Here is a 17,579-nt window from a genome sequence, read left to right on the forward strand (position 1 = left end):
ACCATTGCATAGCGGTTATTATAGGAGACAAGAGCCGCGAAGGGTGGATTTAGACCACCCCAGGAAACAGTCCCAAGTTAAGCATTCTTTGGACCTGCCAGGGACAAATTGTCCCTTCTATGACCACATAAGTATTCTAACAGATCATCTGGTGAGGAGAAATGAAATGATTATGCTTGTCTTGGATCCATGAAAATTGAAAACGTGTTTTTTCCTTCCATCTTGTTCAGCTGTCTACTCATAGACACTTTTAACGCATGTGTGAACTGGATTGCAGTTGTTTTGATTGACTGAGATGATTTTTTAAAAGTCTTGTTCTGGGTGTGGTCACTGAGGAAGTAAATATGATGCCAACATACTATTGACCATAAAGAACTAAACTGATAAATTAGGCTTAAACAACAATGACCACTACCACCAAAAAAAACCCTTCTGCTCTAGAAGGCATCATTAGCAAAAAAGATGAATCAAAGATTGGGAAGAAATCTTTCCAAATGGTAAATTTAATAGAATCTACTAATATACAGACTGCATTTTCAAGGCTTTCCAGACTGAACCAGGATAAAGCAAAGAACACAATAAAAATGGAAAAAGAACATGGCACTAGTGGCTTGTAATTGTTTTCCTAGGTAACAGAGGTTGAGATTTAGAGTAGGGTTGAAGTTTAAAACCAACCAAGGACCAGAAACGTTCATGAGATCCTACCTCTAAAATAAGCAGCAAAAAGTAGGGATAGAGATGTGGCTCAATGGGTAGATCACCAACCTGGTAACAGCAACAAGGTTCTGAGTCCAAACTTTAGTAGGTCTTATCTTCCAAAAAGAGAAAGATTTGAGCAAACATTTTCCCAAAAATATCTCAAGTAAGTACAGATGAGACATAAGAACATGGAAACATGTTGAACATTATTTATTAAAAATGAAATGAGATGCCTGTACATAAGTAATAGAATGGCTATAATTAAAAATATTGCTTGGTACTGGTGGCTCATGTCTGTAAATCCTAGCTACTCAGGAGGCTGAGATCTGAGGATTGTGGTTCAAAGCCAGCCCAAGCAGAAAAGTCCCTGTGAGACCTTTACCTAAATTAACCACTCAAAATCAGAAATGGTGCTGTGGTTCAAGTGATAGAGCACTAGCCTTGAGCATAAAGAGGCTCAGGGATAGTGCCCAGGCCCTGAGTTCAAGTCCCACTACAACAAATATATGTGTAGATAGATAGATAGATAGATTCCCATTGATCCTGGGAAAGAAAAATGGTTTAAATGAATTTGAAAAATTCTCATTGATTTTTATCATACATCCATAATTTAGCCACAGGCATCCCATTATTAGTTATTTATCATTAAGAAAAGGAAATATGCATTTTAATAAAAAGATACAGTGGATATCAGTGGGTAAGTATAAAAAGTTTATGGCTTAGCCACATACAATGGAATATTATTAATTAGGTTAGTAGATTTCCCTGCAGAAACTTTATGGGCTGGGAGATTATCAAGTGCTAAGAGGAAAAAAAATAATCCTATAATCCAAGAGTACTTTATTCAGAATCAAAGTCCTTCCAAAATGAAGAAGAAATACTTTTCTCTGACAAATAGTGGCTGACAAACAAAGGAAATGCCAAGCAACTTCTTCAAGCTGAAGAAAAGACAACTACAAAAGTATAGAACTTACTGTTTTATAAAAGCCTCACAGTAATCACAAAACAAGAAAACATTTAGTTGATACACAAAAAAAATGAAAGGAAAAGATTCAAAGCCTTTAACTTCAGAACCTTTAGAATAGAGTAAAATAGGAAGACAGGAGCAAAAATCACCGGAGAGCAACAAACAAAATATAGTAGTAAAAGGTCTTAGCTCTCAAATTATTGTTTCAAATATAAATGGATTAAATTCATTCTATAAACATTGACTGACTGGATTTTTTAAAAAAGACACAACTATGATGTACTTCACTTTTAAGACTGAATTTAGAAAATAGAGATGAAAAACAATATTCTTTGCAAATGAAAACCAAAAGAGCAGTGTTGCTATACTTGTATCAGTTAAACTTTAAGTAAAAGACTGTTAAAAGAGACAAAAGAAATTAGTAAAAATAAAGGGACAATAAGCAAGAAGATGCTATATATATGTATATATGTATATGTACATACATATATATATATATTTCACCTCAATTAAGGCATGGACATATATAAAGCAAAATTAATAAATCTGAAGGGAGAGACAAACTGCAATACAATATTAGAAGGGCACTTTGATTTCCTGCTTTCGACAACGCAGATTATTTAGTCAGAAAATAAGCAAAGAAAATGTAGATTTTGCTTATGCTTTAGACCAAGGATCCTAACAAATATATACAGAATATCCCATACCACAAAATACAAATCTTCTGTTGGATGGCTTTATAGCTATATTTTCCCAAGCATTTAAAGAACTACCAAAAAAATGCCCAGAGACTATTTCCCAACTCATTTTATGAGTTCAGCATTAAGCTGATAATAAAGCTAGATGAAGACATTGTAAGATAAAAATTATAGCCGGGTGCTGGTGGCTCACGCTTGTAATCCTACCTACTGAGGAGGCTGAGAGCTGAGGATCATGGTTTGAAGGCAGCCCAGAAAAGTCCCGGTGAGACTCGTATCTCCAATTAACCACTCAAAACAAAACAAAACAAAACAAAACCGGAAGTGGTGTTGTGGCTCAAGTGGTAGAGCACTAGCCTTGAGCACACAGAGGCTCAGGGCCAGTGCTTAGGTCCTGAGTTCAAGCCCCACAACCAGCAAAAAAAGAAAAAAAAGATAATAATTATAGTCTACAGTGTTAGATCTGCTGCTGCTTAGGAGAGAATCATCAACCACAGTGCCATGGTAGCTCAGCAGAAGAAAACCATGTAGAATTTGCCCATCTCTCAAGGTCTACAGAAAATCAATGAAGACAGGGTTTGAATTCCCATTTATATTAGGTGAATGTGGATTGGGAGAATCAACATTAATCAGGTTATTATTCCTCATAGACATAAGACTGTACAGGTGGATCAATCCACAGTTTTAATTTAAAAAAGTGAGGGGGGCTGGGAAGGTGGCTCAGTGGTAGAGTGCTTGCCTTGCATGCATGAGGCCCTGGGTTCCATTCCTCAGCACCACATAAGCCAAAAGAAAAAAGCCGGAAGTGGCACTGTGGCTCAAGTGGTAGAGGGTCAGCACCCAGGCCCAGAGTTCAGGCCCCACGACCGGACCTCCCCCCCACCAAAAAAAAAGATGGTGTTCAATTGCTGCTCACAATAGCTAATATTCCAGGTTTGGGAGGTGCTGTGGATAATAATAGTAATTGCTAGCAATCTGATCCATTAATACTAAATTCAGAATTTCCTAAATGCAGAATCTTGAGTAAACAAATGTTGGATGTCTGAAAACAGTGTACAGTGCTCCTCCAGGACATGGACTTAAACCATTTGATATTGAATTTATAAGAGGTTTGCATAAAAAGTGAATATTATCCCAATTGCCAAAGCAGACATGCTCACACCAGATGAATGCCAACAGTTCAACCCCAGCCCCCCCCGCCGCAAAAAAACCAGATAGTGAAAGAAATCCAAGAACGTAAAATTAAAATATATGAATTTCCAGAAACAGATGATGAAGAACAAAATAAGCTGTTTAAAAAGATGAAGGATCTTTTACTTCTTGTTGTGGTAGATTGTAATGCTATCATTGAAGTTAAAGGCAAGAGGGTCAGAAGAAGGCAGTATCACTGGGGTGTGGCTGAAGTTTAAAATGGCTGAAGTTTAAAATTATAACTACAATTCTAAGGAATATGTTGCTAAGAACACATTCAGGCTTTAAAGAATGTTACTAAGGATACTATAAGAAGTATGGAAACAGAAAACTGGCACCTGGGACTTAATGGAGTTGGTAACAACAAGAATTAAGGATGGCTTATTAAAAGCCCTCTGACACAAATAGAGAAAGAAAGAAGGAAGCTTTTATAGGCCAGATGAAGAAAATGATGTGGAAAGATGGAGCAGGTGTTTGAGATGATGGTCAATAAAAGGCTCTCTAACAATGGAAAGACTCCAAGGCTGAGCTTCCATGGGGCCATGAGCAGATGACAAATAATTTGGAAGCCCAAAGAATGAGAGGAAAAATAGAGTCCATCTGGGGAGGAGAAAGGCAACCGGAGAGCTCAAAAGCACACTTCAGAACAACAGAAATCTTCAACAATGCTAGGGGAAAAAAAAGCAAGACAAAATGGAAAATCTTGTAAACTCTCTATTGACCACTATTTAAATATTAATCCCTAGCTCAACATCAGTGTTTGTTAGATCTGTTGGACCAGTTTGCACCAGTTTTATCTATAATGATAGGTTCATTGCATGACAAATACTATTTTTTGTTCTTGATAGAGAACAAGGAAATAGGGTGTTTTGAACTTACAAAGTAACAGATCTAAGTCAACAGATGTCTTCAATTTAATGCAAGAGAACATTTTACTGTTGTGATGTCATGTTTTGGTGGTTTGGTTATAGGACATTTCAAAATAAAGGAATCTGGCAGGTGTTCACTGAGGATACATTGTCCTACTATGTTGCAGGCTATACTTCTCTATAATAATTTTAATACAAAGGGTCTATTCAGTGCATCCTATAATGTAATTTCGTCTAACACAGTTAACCTTGTTTTAGACACTTTCATTGTTTGAAAACACACATGAAAAAAAGAGGATATATACTTACAGTACATCTAGAGCGTTTAATAGCAACCATTTTTAGGTTTGTTTTGGATTTTTTTACATATATGTCATTTTCACTTAATGTCTCTGTGAGCCAAAGTCTAATTATGGCTTCATTTTTGCAATAACATTTAATATATATGTATACGCATCTTTCATATGTTAGGAGTAACAGAAAAACTTTCCTTTAACTCCTTTGTACACAATAGCAGGGAAGTAATGAAGTTTTAGGTCATTTCTAGGCAAATTGTAAAGCAAATGACAAATCTGTTTCTAACTTATGCAGTCTCTTTATTTTACTAGAAATGGGAACCATAGCCTCTTGAAAAGATCTGCATTTAGATTTATCCATATATCGCCTTTTTGTATTTTTGTTTGTACTATAAAAATTCACATAATAAACAACAATGTGATATAAAAATTTATAGTTTAATATTGCAGATGACCAAAGATGTAAAAATTATTCAAAAATTCTTCAGTAAATTGAATCAACAGCATATGAGATGCATCATCCATTATTATCAAGTTGAATTTAGGAAGGAAGGAATGGTTCAATAAAAGCAAATCAATAATTATGAGGTCCACTACATGTTAGAACCATGGACAAAATCCATACAGTATCTCTACCTATATAAAGTATTTTCACAGAATTTGACATTCATGATCAAAACTTTCAGCAAATTAGGCCTAGAAAAAACATAGCAAAAGTCAGAGATGACATATTTATAGCTAACACCAAGTATTAAAAATATTTCCATATACAGAATCATATTAGTATAGATTCCCAGAATTTTAGTGGTTGGTTCAATTCATGAGAATATTTTAAAGACCACCAATCTGTTTGTTTTTACTGTTTTGTTCTGTTCCTACCACATAAAGTGCGATGGACCAGCTCTGCCGGAGCACTGGGACCGACGGGACAGGGATCTTGGGATAGGTGGGGAAGGAGTCGGCGAAGTGACAAACAGACACAGACTCAAAAGAGTTGCATCTGAGTGTATCATTATTGAGGAGAATTAACATTTTTATACAGTGTGTGATTGTGACATAGATTCTTAGTTTATTTAAGCACGTAATCAATTTTTAAGAAAAGCAAAGCATTGATGGATTACATGAAAATTGATGACTATCCCACCAACTGTTTAAGCTAAGTGGTGCGAAACAAGTCTAGCATATTGTTTAATAGAATGCGTCATCTATTCAGCCTTTTTATGTTTAATAATTAACAAACCTAAGACAGGGCTGTACTTACATTGTACTCTTTTTATTTTTTCCATATATTTTCAAATCCCTTTGAAACCATCCTAAAAACCACTTCCAGGTTGAGTCAGGTATTCTCCGTTTTCTATAATTTTAATCCCAATATTTGTTCACATAAATTTCTAATTGTTATTTTAAACTATCTTATTGTTGTTTTGATAATAAACACCATAATGATCTAGATATACCTAATCTTTGCATAAAATCTAATGAGTTCCAAAATACCCTTTTCCTTTTACATTAATCCATTTATTTTCATCTTTATAAGCTCCTATATAAGGAAATGGTTCATCGGTCAGTTCAAGAAATGTGATGTCACTAACTTTATATTTTGTGGGAAACCAACATCTATTCCCTATAACATAGGCTGGACTAAACTTAATCATAACTGTTGGGGGAATCTTTCTTTTCCTTTTATTATTGGGGTCCCTTTTTCTAGAACTCTCTGAGCTTCTGGAATGACTCCTTCTAGCTTAGTTTAATTCATTAATTCTGCCTGTTGTAACATATCTGGAAATTTTAAGTTTCTATATTTCCTATGCATGAGTTGTAAAACTGCTTGTGAAGTTGTAGAAGTTTCTGGAGGCAGCGTCACATCAGATAATAGATTGATTGGGGCATTGCCCACATTTAATCTTTGGTCCTAGTCTTTATTATTCAGAGAAGCCGTCTCTATTGGACTGGAAAGAAACAACATGCTCTGTTCACGGATCAATAGAAAAATAGTCAAAACCAGAATAAAGGCAACGAATGTACAGCGAAGAGGAATATAGTAAGAATAAAGGTAGAGGCTATAAAGGTGCAGCCAAGTGTATGGGAAGCCTTGAACCAACACCCTCTTCCTGCAGGCATGCTTCCTTGAAGCTCTTTGTCTAACGTGATCTCACGCAGACTCCACAGGAAGTAGCCTGGCAATAAAGTTTATTGTTTTAAGCATAAATTCACCTGATCATAGTGAAATAGCAAAGTTGTATTTTCTCTTTGACAAATTATCCTACTCCTAGTTCATTTAACTTGAAAATGTCAAGATTTTGGGTTGCTTAATAGGGCATTATGCATACTTTGTGGACTCATTTTCTCAATAGACATTTTCCAAGTAATAATTATCAAAAATTATGCAATGGGAGCAAGTGCAAGGTGTGATATTTCAGACGTAGGTTAAGCAGGTTATTTTTTTTAACTAATAGTGTTCAGGAACAGTATAAAAGTTGATTTTCCTTATCTATATCCATTTATGAATGCAATTTCTTAAAAAAATAAAGCAGTTCAAACTTACAGCTTTTATTTTTTCCTTGTTCTTTTGGACTGAATCCCTATCACTACCTATAAATCCTTGGGATATAGGTAAGGAATCTGTTTGTATATCAAGAAGGTATTAGGGTAATTAGCCTCTTTTTTTCTTTCCAATTTCATTCTTCACTAAGTTCTTTCTCCCTCTTTAGATTAATTACCCCAAACTTCCCTCTCCAGATTTTCACTGTGGCAGGAATGTTTCCCAATCTACAGACAGATAGAGTTTTTATACTCAGGAAATGGCCACCAATCTATGACAGATAGGAAATTGTTGCTTAGTCACAGAATTTAGACTTCAAAATCTTACTACTTCTTCCAAGTATTTATCGTTCATGCTAACAGTAGAACAACTGATATTAGTTCAGATTTTTGTTTAGAATCTTTGGTTGTCCATTGTATCTTCCAATTAGATGGTAAATACTTTTACTTCAACTATTCATTTTGAACACTTCCCCAAGACTACTGAAATCAGCATAAGCTTGGAGGGAGGGACAGATTTGGTGCTTCTTATATCCAAAGGAAGAAACCTTTGAAGTTCTGTGTTCAGAGGAGGATCTTTCTGCATCCTCTTTGGCCTGGGAATGCCATCTTTCTGTAACTTTCACCAAAGTGCCCTTCAAAGCACAGTGGTTCTGAAGTTATGGAGTGTTTTACTCTATCTGACAACCCTTCAACTTGCTTGCTAATGTGACCAGCCATAGGGCTTGATGAGAAAATCATTCTTTTTTGGGGGGGTGGGGGAGGTCATGGAGCTTGAATTCAGGGCTTGGGCACTGTCCCTGGGCACTTTTTGCTCAAGGCTAGTGCTCTACCACTTTGAGCTACAGCTCCACTTTTTTTTTGAGTGGTTAATTGGAAATAAAAGGCTCATGGGGCCTTTTCTTTCCAGGCTGGCTTGGAACAATGATCCTCAGATCTCAGCCTCATGAAGTAGCTAAGATTACAGGCGTGAGACTGGCACCTGGTTAGAACAATCATTCTTGAATTCTCCTTCTCCATTCTCCTGGTAACAACTTCATAATCCTTTTGGTTTATTTAATAACTTTTATACCTATGTTTTCCTTTCCATTTTTATTACTATTACTAAAATTAAGGTTCTGCCTATTTTTCAGCAGGATAATTGGAAAAATTCCTTACTGACCATCTTTTCCTCATCTGTCCATTCTTCCATTCACACATTTGATAAACAGTCTCACCCCTTTGTGTTTGTTATGCTCTGTGGGAAGGCTTAAGCATACAAGGTATATCATTAACTTGAAAGATATTTAGAGTATAGAAATGGTCATAAACCTATTCTATAAACCTAATCAATGATTTCCTGTGATTTCCAAACTCTTCAGCCCAAACTCCTCAGCTTTATCTATAGGACACTCATGATTTGAATCTAAGCCATTTCTATCTGAACTATGTCCTGTTATTTCTTTGGAGGACTCACTTTCTCATCAAAATGGATCATCTTTTTTAAACTATATTTCAAGATTTCTTGCCTTATATACTTTTTACACCATTCTCCTACACAGAAAGTCAGTACTCCTGATTTTTCTCCCAGGAGAACTTTTTATTTATTTATTTATTTACTTATTTATTTATTTATTGCTCGTGAGACCTGAACTCTGGGCCTGGGTGCTGTCTCTCAGCTCTTTAGCTCAAGGCTAGTGCTCTACCACTTGAGCCACAGCGCCACTTCTGGCTTTTCCTGCTTATGCGGTGCTGAGGAATACAACCCAGGGCTTCATGCATGCAAGGCAAGCACTCTACCACTAAGCCACCTTCCTAGCCGACCTTTTTTTTTAAAAGAATTGTTCTGACTCAGCTAACATGATACTCCCCCAATAGCCTTTTTTCTGGTTCCTTGCTTGGGAAACAAAGGAAACATAAAGGATTCTTGACAAATGCTTGTAAATTGGATTATAGTCATGTGCCCCTCTCTGCTGTGTGTGCTCGGGGACCCAGAGTCTATGGGAGATATCTTTCTTGATCAATATGCTTCATAATGATCAGCACAATACTTTGTAAACAATACATAATATAAATGTAATCTCTGTGGTCACACAGAAATGTTTTTCAATTCATTTATGTGCATTGGGAGAGAAATTGTGACTTTAAATGAGTCTGGATATCAGTTGAATATGTGTGTGACTGGCATTATAATGACATCAAGTGTCAATATGTTAGAGCATCTCTTGTCAGGCCCTGTCCTGGAATTACATCACTTATTAATTTCCTATTACTTCTCTAGCATTAAAGGGTAGGAATGATGCTTACATTTAAGATTTGTAGCAGGAGAGTCATCAGCTGCCAATCTAAAATCTAGTCATACTAAGTGACATAAGCCAGACACAAAGAAACACAGATCCCATGTTTTCCCTTATTTGCAATAATTAGTATACTTCTAGGTTAATCTTAGCAGATGAACAGAATAGCTCAACAGCTATGTACATGTGACCATATAAGATGATGCTGAACTCCAAAACATGGACACAAGAGGTTTTTCATTGCCATCGTTGTTTTCAGTGTACCAGGTGGTTTGTTGTTTCTTTTGTGTGGTTTTCCCCCTATGGTTTATCTCTTGTTGTCACTGTATTTGTCTTTGGTACCTTGTATTGTATATATGTTTATCTGAATTAGGGGAGGGACGGGGAACAACAGAATGGTGAGACAAAGGACAAGGGGGAACCAATGTAAGAGAGATACTCAAAGAAATGATGTGTACAACTTGCAGGGGGTTGGGAGAGAGGGGAAGCAGGAAGAAAATGAGGGAGGAGGTAACAAGCTCAACAAGAAATGTACTTATTACTTATGTCACTGTAACCTCTCTGCATCTCACCTTGACAATAAAAAAAGAAGTAAAAGAAATCTAGTCTGTTTGATATTAATTCAAATCAATTCAATTTAGTATGACTATTTCCTGAGCACAAAATCATGATGATTAATATCTGATGTTGATTGTCATGAATTTCCTCTTCTACATTAAATGTATGAAATTATTTCATACCCTAGGTATTTTGTTTTGTATTTTGTACAGTAAGCATCATGTATAGGTTTTTGGAGAAATGTTAAAATATTAAAATTTTGGAGAAATGTTAAAATGTTAAAACATAGAGTAACCTAAACATTCTTGCTTTGTAGATGACTTCAGCACTACCCAGAAATTTATACAAGAGAACATTGGATCCTTGCCAGTGGTTCTAGACCCCTTTTATTAAAATTTAATTTTATTATCAAGGTGATGTACAGATGGGTTACAGTTACATAAGATAATACATTTCTTTTCTTTTTTTGGGGGGGGGTCCGGTTGTGGGGCCTGAACTCTGGGCCTGGGCGCTGTCCCTCAGCTCTTCAGCTCAAGGCTAGTGCTCTACCACTTGAGACACAGTGCCACTTCTAGCTTTTTTCTTTTTGTTTATGTGGTGCTGAGGAATCAAATCCAGGACCTCATGTATGCAAGGCAAGTGCTCTACCACTGAGCCACCTTCCCAGCCCGAGTAAGTACATTTCTTGTCGAACTTGTTCCCCCCTCTCTCATTTTTCTCCCACTTTACCTCCCTTACCCCCCTCCAAGTTGTACAGTTTATTTCCAACATATTGTCTTGTGAGTACTGCCGTTGCATTGGTTCACCCCTTCCCTTCCCTAATTCAGATAAATGTATATACAATACCAGGGTACCAAAATCAAATACAGTGACACAGGGGATAAACTACAGGAAACACACACACACACACACACACACACACACACACACACAGAGAGAAATCACATAGTACATTAAATACAACAACAACAAAGTAAAACCTCTTATTTCAACGTGTTGGAGCTCATTTCGCTTAGCATCATCATATGTGGGCTAGACTCCTTTTAATATGAAAGTTGGTTGCTATTTATCTGAAACATTCTAGAAATGTTAGTTTAGCAACAACAATTTAATTAAATCAAAGCCATGAAAACAAATACAACATTAATTATGAAATATTAGGAAAGCAGTTGAATTGTTGAGAGGCAGGAAAATACGCAGGCTGTGTATTCAGATGATTTCTGGGCTGTTCAGCAAGGGAACGTTCCTGTAAGATTTGTTAGATATAATTGGAAATTCTGCAGATGTTCATAATGGACCACATGGACTATTGCAGGGTTATTATTACATTTGCTCAGTATGTTCAGGAAGCAACCTTTGATGAGTTGGAAATGCTAGTGAAAAACGTGATAGAAGGAAAGGTGCCTGACCAATCTGAGACTTCCAGAATGTTCAGAGATTGCTGTAAGTAAACCACTTTCAATTATTATAAACACAAGACTTAAGAAAGATAATCTATACATACCATTTTTAATTTTGCCTATTTTTCTTTTTTCCTTTCTTATAAGTTTTTTATTGTGAAAATACTATGCAGAGGGATTACAGTTACCAATTTTGCCTATTTTTCATACTTAGAATAAAGTGCTTTGCTCAAGAGAAATGCAATTCTGTATAGGATGTACAAGAGGAGTTGGCCATATACTTTCTTTTTTTTTTTTTTGTCGGTCGTGGGGCTTGAACTCTGGGCCTTCAGCTCTCCAGCTCAAGGTGAGCGCTCTACCACTTGAGCTACAGCGCCACTTCCGGTTTTCTGGTGGTTTATTGGAGATAGGAGTCTCACGGTCTTTCCTTAGGAGTCTCACGGTCTTTCCTGCCTGGGCTGGCTTTGAACAGCGATCCTCAGATCTCAGCCTCCTGAGTAGCTAGGATTACAGGCGTGAGCCACCAGCGCCTGGCTGGTTATATACTTTCAATAAACATACTTGCAACTTAAGTAATACCATTCCATATAGTATCTGTCTATTGATCTATCTATCTATCTATCTATCTATCTATCTATCTATCTATCTATCTATCTATCTATCTATCTATCAAGAAAATGCAGTTAGTATTCTGAAAATGCAGTAAATGCTTGTTGTAGCCTATACGCTCTTATCATACATTCTTTTGTGGGCTTTCTCCAAAGAGTTACCAGTGGCATCTCTAAAACTAGTAAACACCATTATTAAACCCGCATTGACCTTGTTACCTTAGGATATGAGAAAAAAAAAAGCCTTAATGGAAAGTCACTAACAGAGAGTGACAGGTCACATGCTCTTGTGGCAGGATACAGAACATTTCTCAAAGTGTAAGATGGTGGTCAATGGTATGGTAAAGATATTCTACTGCAATAAAGTCATCTTGTTCCCAAAGGTAACACTGATCATTCAAACAACTTTGTCCTGACTAAAAAGTGTCCCCATTCCCCTCTCTTGTCCAGAAGACTGCTTTATAGGAAATTACGTGTGCTGGGGAAGGGTCACCTCAGAAGTACAATTTTTCACAATGTTGTAGTAAAGTTGATGTTGAAAGAAGACTGTTTCTTATACAAAAAGAAAAGCACCGTGGGATTTTTGCCTCCATTTCCTACTCTGGATCCTGAGGAGAAATGCCAGGCTTATAAAAATGACAGAGAATCTTTTATAAACTGGTATGTTTTGTTTTAGTACAAAAATGATTTTACTGAAGAATTATTCTTAGGCTAAATCCAATACTTACCTGAAAGGAACGTGGTGGGGTTCATTGACTGCATGCATTCATTATATCATCCATCATCTGGCATGCCCCATGTGTCTGGTTCTGTGCTCAGTATTGAGGATGTGACTAGGAATGGGATATGAACCCCTCTTTCAAGACCTTTACGTTAGTCAAGTGTATCTTCTAATATGATAAACCCTAAGATAAAGGTGTGTTCCCAGTGTTACACTTGGAGGAAGCAGTGGTGGAAACAATATTTGCTTCCCAATGGAAAACCATAGGTTTTACTTTGAGAAAGTATTTTCAGTACAATAGCAATAACAAAGCAGAGACTGTTTCTTTCATGCCTTTATTTTTTCTCTTGGAGAGCTGATGTGCATGGAAACCTGTCACAAGAGTTTTTGAACGAAGGGGAGGGAATGGGGAGGGTGTAGTTGTGGAGGTGGGAGGGAAAGGGATGGTAGGGGAAAAACCAAGGAGGAGGCAACAATGATAAGAAATATACTCATTACCTTGCTCATGTAACTGTAACCCCTTTGTATGGTATTTTCACAATAAAAACCTTATAAAAAGTTTTCGAACATGCATAGCGAATGATATGTATATGAAAATCTCTCTTTGAATGTGGAAGGGAGATTTGTCCACGTGGCATTAAGAGGGAAGAAGGAGACAGCACATTCATAGCTCAGTGTTGCGGATTAGAACTGCAATCCTTTTCCTTATTTGAAGTTAGGAACTCCAGTAACAGGGCTTGAAAGAATTCTTCCTGGGGACTGGACAATGTTGTCTTGTATTTGATTTTTCTATAATGGGAAACCTTTTCTTCTTTTCTAATCTTCATCTTAACTTACTCTTCTGTCCTCTTTTTGATTTCCCTTGTCCTTTCCTTATGTGCTTTTGTCCCTTATTTTTTCCCTTGTGTCTTCCCCTTCCCTTTCCCTCTCCTTCATCTAAAAAGCATTTCATAGCTACAGTCACGAACTTGCTACAAGAAACCCCTTTGGCTTTGCCTCTATACTTCTAATGGCTGCTGCTTCTTTTGAAGAGCTGGCCAAGAGATGTGGAGAACAACAAAAAGACAACTGTTTTCAAACAAACGTGGGTATGTGTTTCATTTGCTTCATGAAAAGAATAAGGAATCACCAGTGCTGCAGCTCCAGGTTCCACTTGAAATTGCTGGAAAAAATTTTTTAAATTACAACATCTGTTACTGTCTTACCACATTCACTGCTTTTTCTACCCACTGGTCACCAACCACTGCTGTTATAAATGTTCTCTTTCTCTGAGACTTTATGAACCAGTTGACATTTCCAAGATTTCTCTTCTTTGTTTTCCTTGCAAACTGTAAGAGAATGAATGAATGTCCAGGATGGAAGATAATATTTTTCTTCTGTCCTTCACAAGCCCTCCTTTGACACTGCCCACAAAATAGATACTATCTTAAAAGAGACAGCCATGTTCACAGAATACTTCCCCATTCCATTTCCTATCAAGTATTCCATCAAGGAAGGATACTGACTTCACCCTTATAATGAACTACAAATGTGTATTTCTCTCAATAGGTAAAATGACTAAAATAAAAATTCTATGGACAACTTGCTTCCAATAAACTTTGGTAGTTTAAAAAATTAAAAAATAAGTGGAATTTTTGCTGCTTCAATAACATTTTTTTCTTTTTCAGGCAGTATTCAACATACACTATTGGAAAGAATTATTTTCCCATCAAAACAAAGTCTGTGAGGCTCTCAGGAAGTTTGGATTCAAAGTCTTACACTCTGTGTGAGTTTTATACTTGTCTCTTGTCTCCAATAGTATTTTCTCGTCTCCATCCCATTTTTGTTGAACAGTTGATGGCTTTTTATTTAGGTTCCTTCTAATTCCCTGGGGATTTGAAGGCAGGTAGGTTCACATGGGTTGTTCACAGTTATCTGGTTGTTAGGACAGGATGCATAAAGAATTGGGAGGTGGGGTGACCCCCAAAAGAAAAGTAACTCCTCCTAAGATATATTGTGGGAACTCTGTGCTGGATTATTTATACCCACCATTCTCTCACAACAGGATCTTGTATCCTCCTCACAACATGTTGTGTTACAATAAGATAGAATTGTGCAAATATTTCTTTGTATTTGGGACAAGGACAGCAGAAGAATGGACAGGCAGAATGTCAGCCCAGTACTTTCAAAGTGATCATAGGAGTGCAATATACCATCCCTTATTTAATAAGACATCTGTGCAGTATCTGTGGAAACCAGTGGTTTTAGAGCTATTCATTTTTTGTTAGTAAGGAACTCCTTCATGTTTCACTTGATGTTCAAATTATTTTAGTGGTTTATCAATTCTCTTTCCAGAAACATTGTTGTTTTGGGTAGAAAATTTCCCAAGAGGAAATTTCATGAACTTACTTCCCTCTTAAAAGATGTTCTTTCTATGTATGATGGCTGCTGTTTGGGGGATTTCGTGAACTGCATCCATGCCCAGGTAATAGTCTTTAAAATCAAGCAAAACCAAAAACCTCATGATTTTTGGCACTTATTTGTAAAGTTTTATTTTGAATTGATATGTAAAAATTGCACACATTAATGAGATTCATTATAATTGTTTAAAATTTATTTTTCTATCTTTAGGTAGTTGTATAAAGGAGATGCCATTCAACAAAGCAGTTAATGATACAATATATCTTGGTCAATGCCACCCCGCTTTGACCCACACCTGCCCTTATTTTTCTTAATTTTGTGGCATATACAATGAATTCTTAACTCATGATTATTATCTTAATCAATAACACAATGTGTCCTGATCAAATTAGGATAATGAGCATCTCCAAGCCCTTATCATTTCTCTGTGCATGAACACCTATATTGAGTATTTCTCTTTTAACAATTTATAAAATATATAATCTATTGAGAACTAAAGTTACTCTACTGTGCTACAGAATTCTAGGACTTGTTTTTGTAGAGAGCTGCGTGCAGCCGCACCTTAAAGATGGCGCCGGCTTCCACCCTCTGCCTTCCTGATGGTGAGCGCTCTCTGTGGTAAACAACTCCTTATATGGCTAAGGCATAGAATCTGGCTTGCTTCCGCGTACCTGGACCTATTGATGGCTCCCACGTGGCATATCAGGGTTGGTTACCCAGCGGGTACTTAAGGTTGTGTGGGATTCTCCACGGGGTCAGAAGAATGCTCAAAGGTCCTGAATAAACTGCTGAGAGAAGAGCTCGGTGTTGCGCCTTTCTTGCTGGTCGAGACGGATGCAACAAGTGGTGGCCCGTATGGGGAACTTCAGCCATAACCTCAACGAGGACTCAGAACTCTCTGCGGTCAGGGTGGTGCACCGGTAAGTTCCCAGATAAAGTGGGAATCAGAGACAAGAGCGGTGGGGGGGGGGGATTTTTGCTCTTCTTTGTAGATAAAGAAAGAGCGGGAACCCGGGGCTAGTCAATAGAGTAGCCAAAAGTGAAAATAAAAGATTGTTTGCCAGTTTTAAAATTTTTAAGACATGGGCGCTTCTTCTTCGTACCCAATTTTTTTGGCTCTCAATGAGCTGCTGCACTCAAAGAAGTTAAAAATAAAAAAGAGTACTTTAGAAAGATTTTTGGATAAATGTGACATCGTTGCCCCATGGTTCGCTGTCTCCGGAAGCCTCACGGTGACCTCTTGGGAAAAACTAGGGAGGGAGCTAGATTTTGCCTCTGAACAAGGAAAGCTTAAGAGCGGAGTGAGACCAATATGGAAACTGATAAGAGGCTGTCTTGAGGACCAGCGCTGTAGTGAGGTGGTAGAGAATGGTCAGGCCGCCCTAGAGATGCTGCAGGAAGAAAGATCAGAAAGGGCAGGCAGTGAAAAGGGGAAGAGCAGGGGGAGATTATACCCCGATCTTGCTGAACTAGAGACCTCTGAGTCTACCGACTCAGAGGAACTACAATCAATCATAGAACAAATAGAGAAAACAAAAATAAGAAAGAGGAGGAAAGGGTAGGAGAGAAAGAACCCAGATAAAGACGAACGCATGCCCTCCGTGCGCCGCACCGCCCCCTCGGCCCCTCCGCCCTATGCGGAGGGCCCCGGAAATAGCAGCTCTGGCTGTTCCTTCAGCCCAGACGTGTGGAAAGCGGTCAGAATGGAGTTACATCTAGCCTGTCCAATATTTCAGGATCCACAGGGACAGCGGTATCATGAACCTTTAGATTTTAAGGTGATAAAATCTTTAGCTGAGTCTGTGCGGACCTACGGGATCACGGCCTCCTTTACTGTAGCCCAGGTAGAGGCTCTAAGCAGGCACTGCATGACGCCCAATGTTGGAGTGGGCTTGCACGAGCTTGTTTGAGCCCAGGTCAGTATCTAGATTGGAGGGCTTTTTTGATTGAATTTGCTAGTGAGGAGGCTGCAGCCAATCAAGCTGCGGGAAACCCAGCTTGGGACAGAGATATGCTGCTTGGACAGGGAAGATTCGCCAATCAGCAGACAGGATACCCGGTTCAAGTTTATGAACAAATCAATAAAATTGGCATTAAGGCATGGAAGGCCCTACCAAACAAAGGCGAGGTGAGTGGCAATCTCACCAAAATCCTGCAGGGCTCTACGGAGCCGTTTTCGGACTTTGTTGCCCGTATGGTCGAGGCCACTGGCAGAATTTTTGGTGACCCAGACACAGCCATGCCATTAATTAAACAGCTTGTTTATGAGCAATGCACTAAGGAATGCAAGGCTGCTATTACCCCATATAAAAATAAGGGATTAGAAGCATGGATGAAAGTTTGCAGAGAGCTGGG

General features: G+C 37.8%; 1 protein-coding gene and 1 pseudogene across 1 annotated transcript in view; both read left to right on the top strand.

Annotated features, from left to right (window-relative positions):
• The first annotated feature begins 2,967 nt into the window (after positions 1-2,967).
• LOC105988449 lies at positions 2,968-3,856 on the top strand (annotated as a pseudogene).
• A 3,371-nt stretch (positions 3,857-7,227) lies between these two features.
• Afm (afamin) overlaps positions 7,228-17,579 on the top strand; it is a 27,849-nt gene continuing 17,497 nt past the window's right edge. Inside the window, 9 exon segments of the mRNA XM_013020086.1 lie at positions 7,228-7,333; positions 10,412-10,460; positions 11,411-11,485; positions 11,487-11,538; positions 12,554-12,648; positions 12,650-12,763; positions 13,779-13,908; positions 14,492-14,589; positions 15,159-15,294. Of these exon segments, the coding sequence (XP_012875540.1) occupies positions 7,228-7,333; positions 10,412-10,460; positions 11,411-11,485; positions 11,487-11,538; positions 12,554-12,648; positions 12,650-12,763; positions 13,779-13,908; positions 14,492-14,589; positions 15,159-15,294 (855 nt within the window).

Source organism: Dipodomys ordii, unplaced genomic scaffold, assembly GCF_000151885.1.
Source record: "Dipodomys ordii isolate 6190 unplaced genomic scaffold, Dord_2.0 Scaffold49, whole genome shotgun sequence".
NCBI classification, from domain to species: Eukaryota; Metazoa; Chordata; class Mammalia; order Rodentia; family Heteromyidae; genus Dipodomys; species Dipodomys ordii.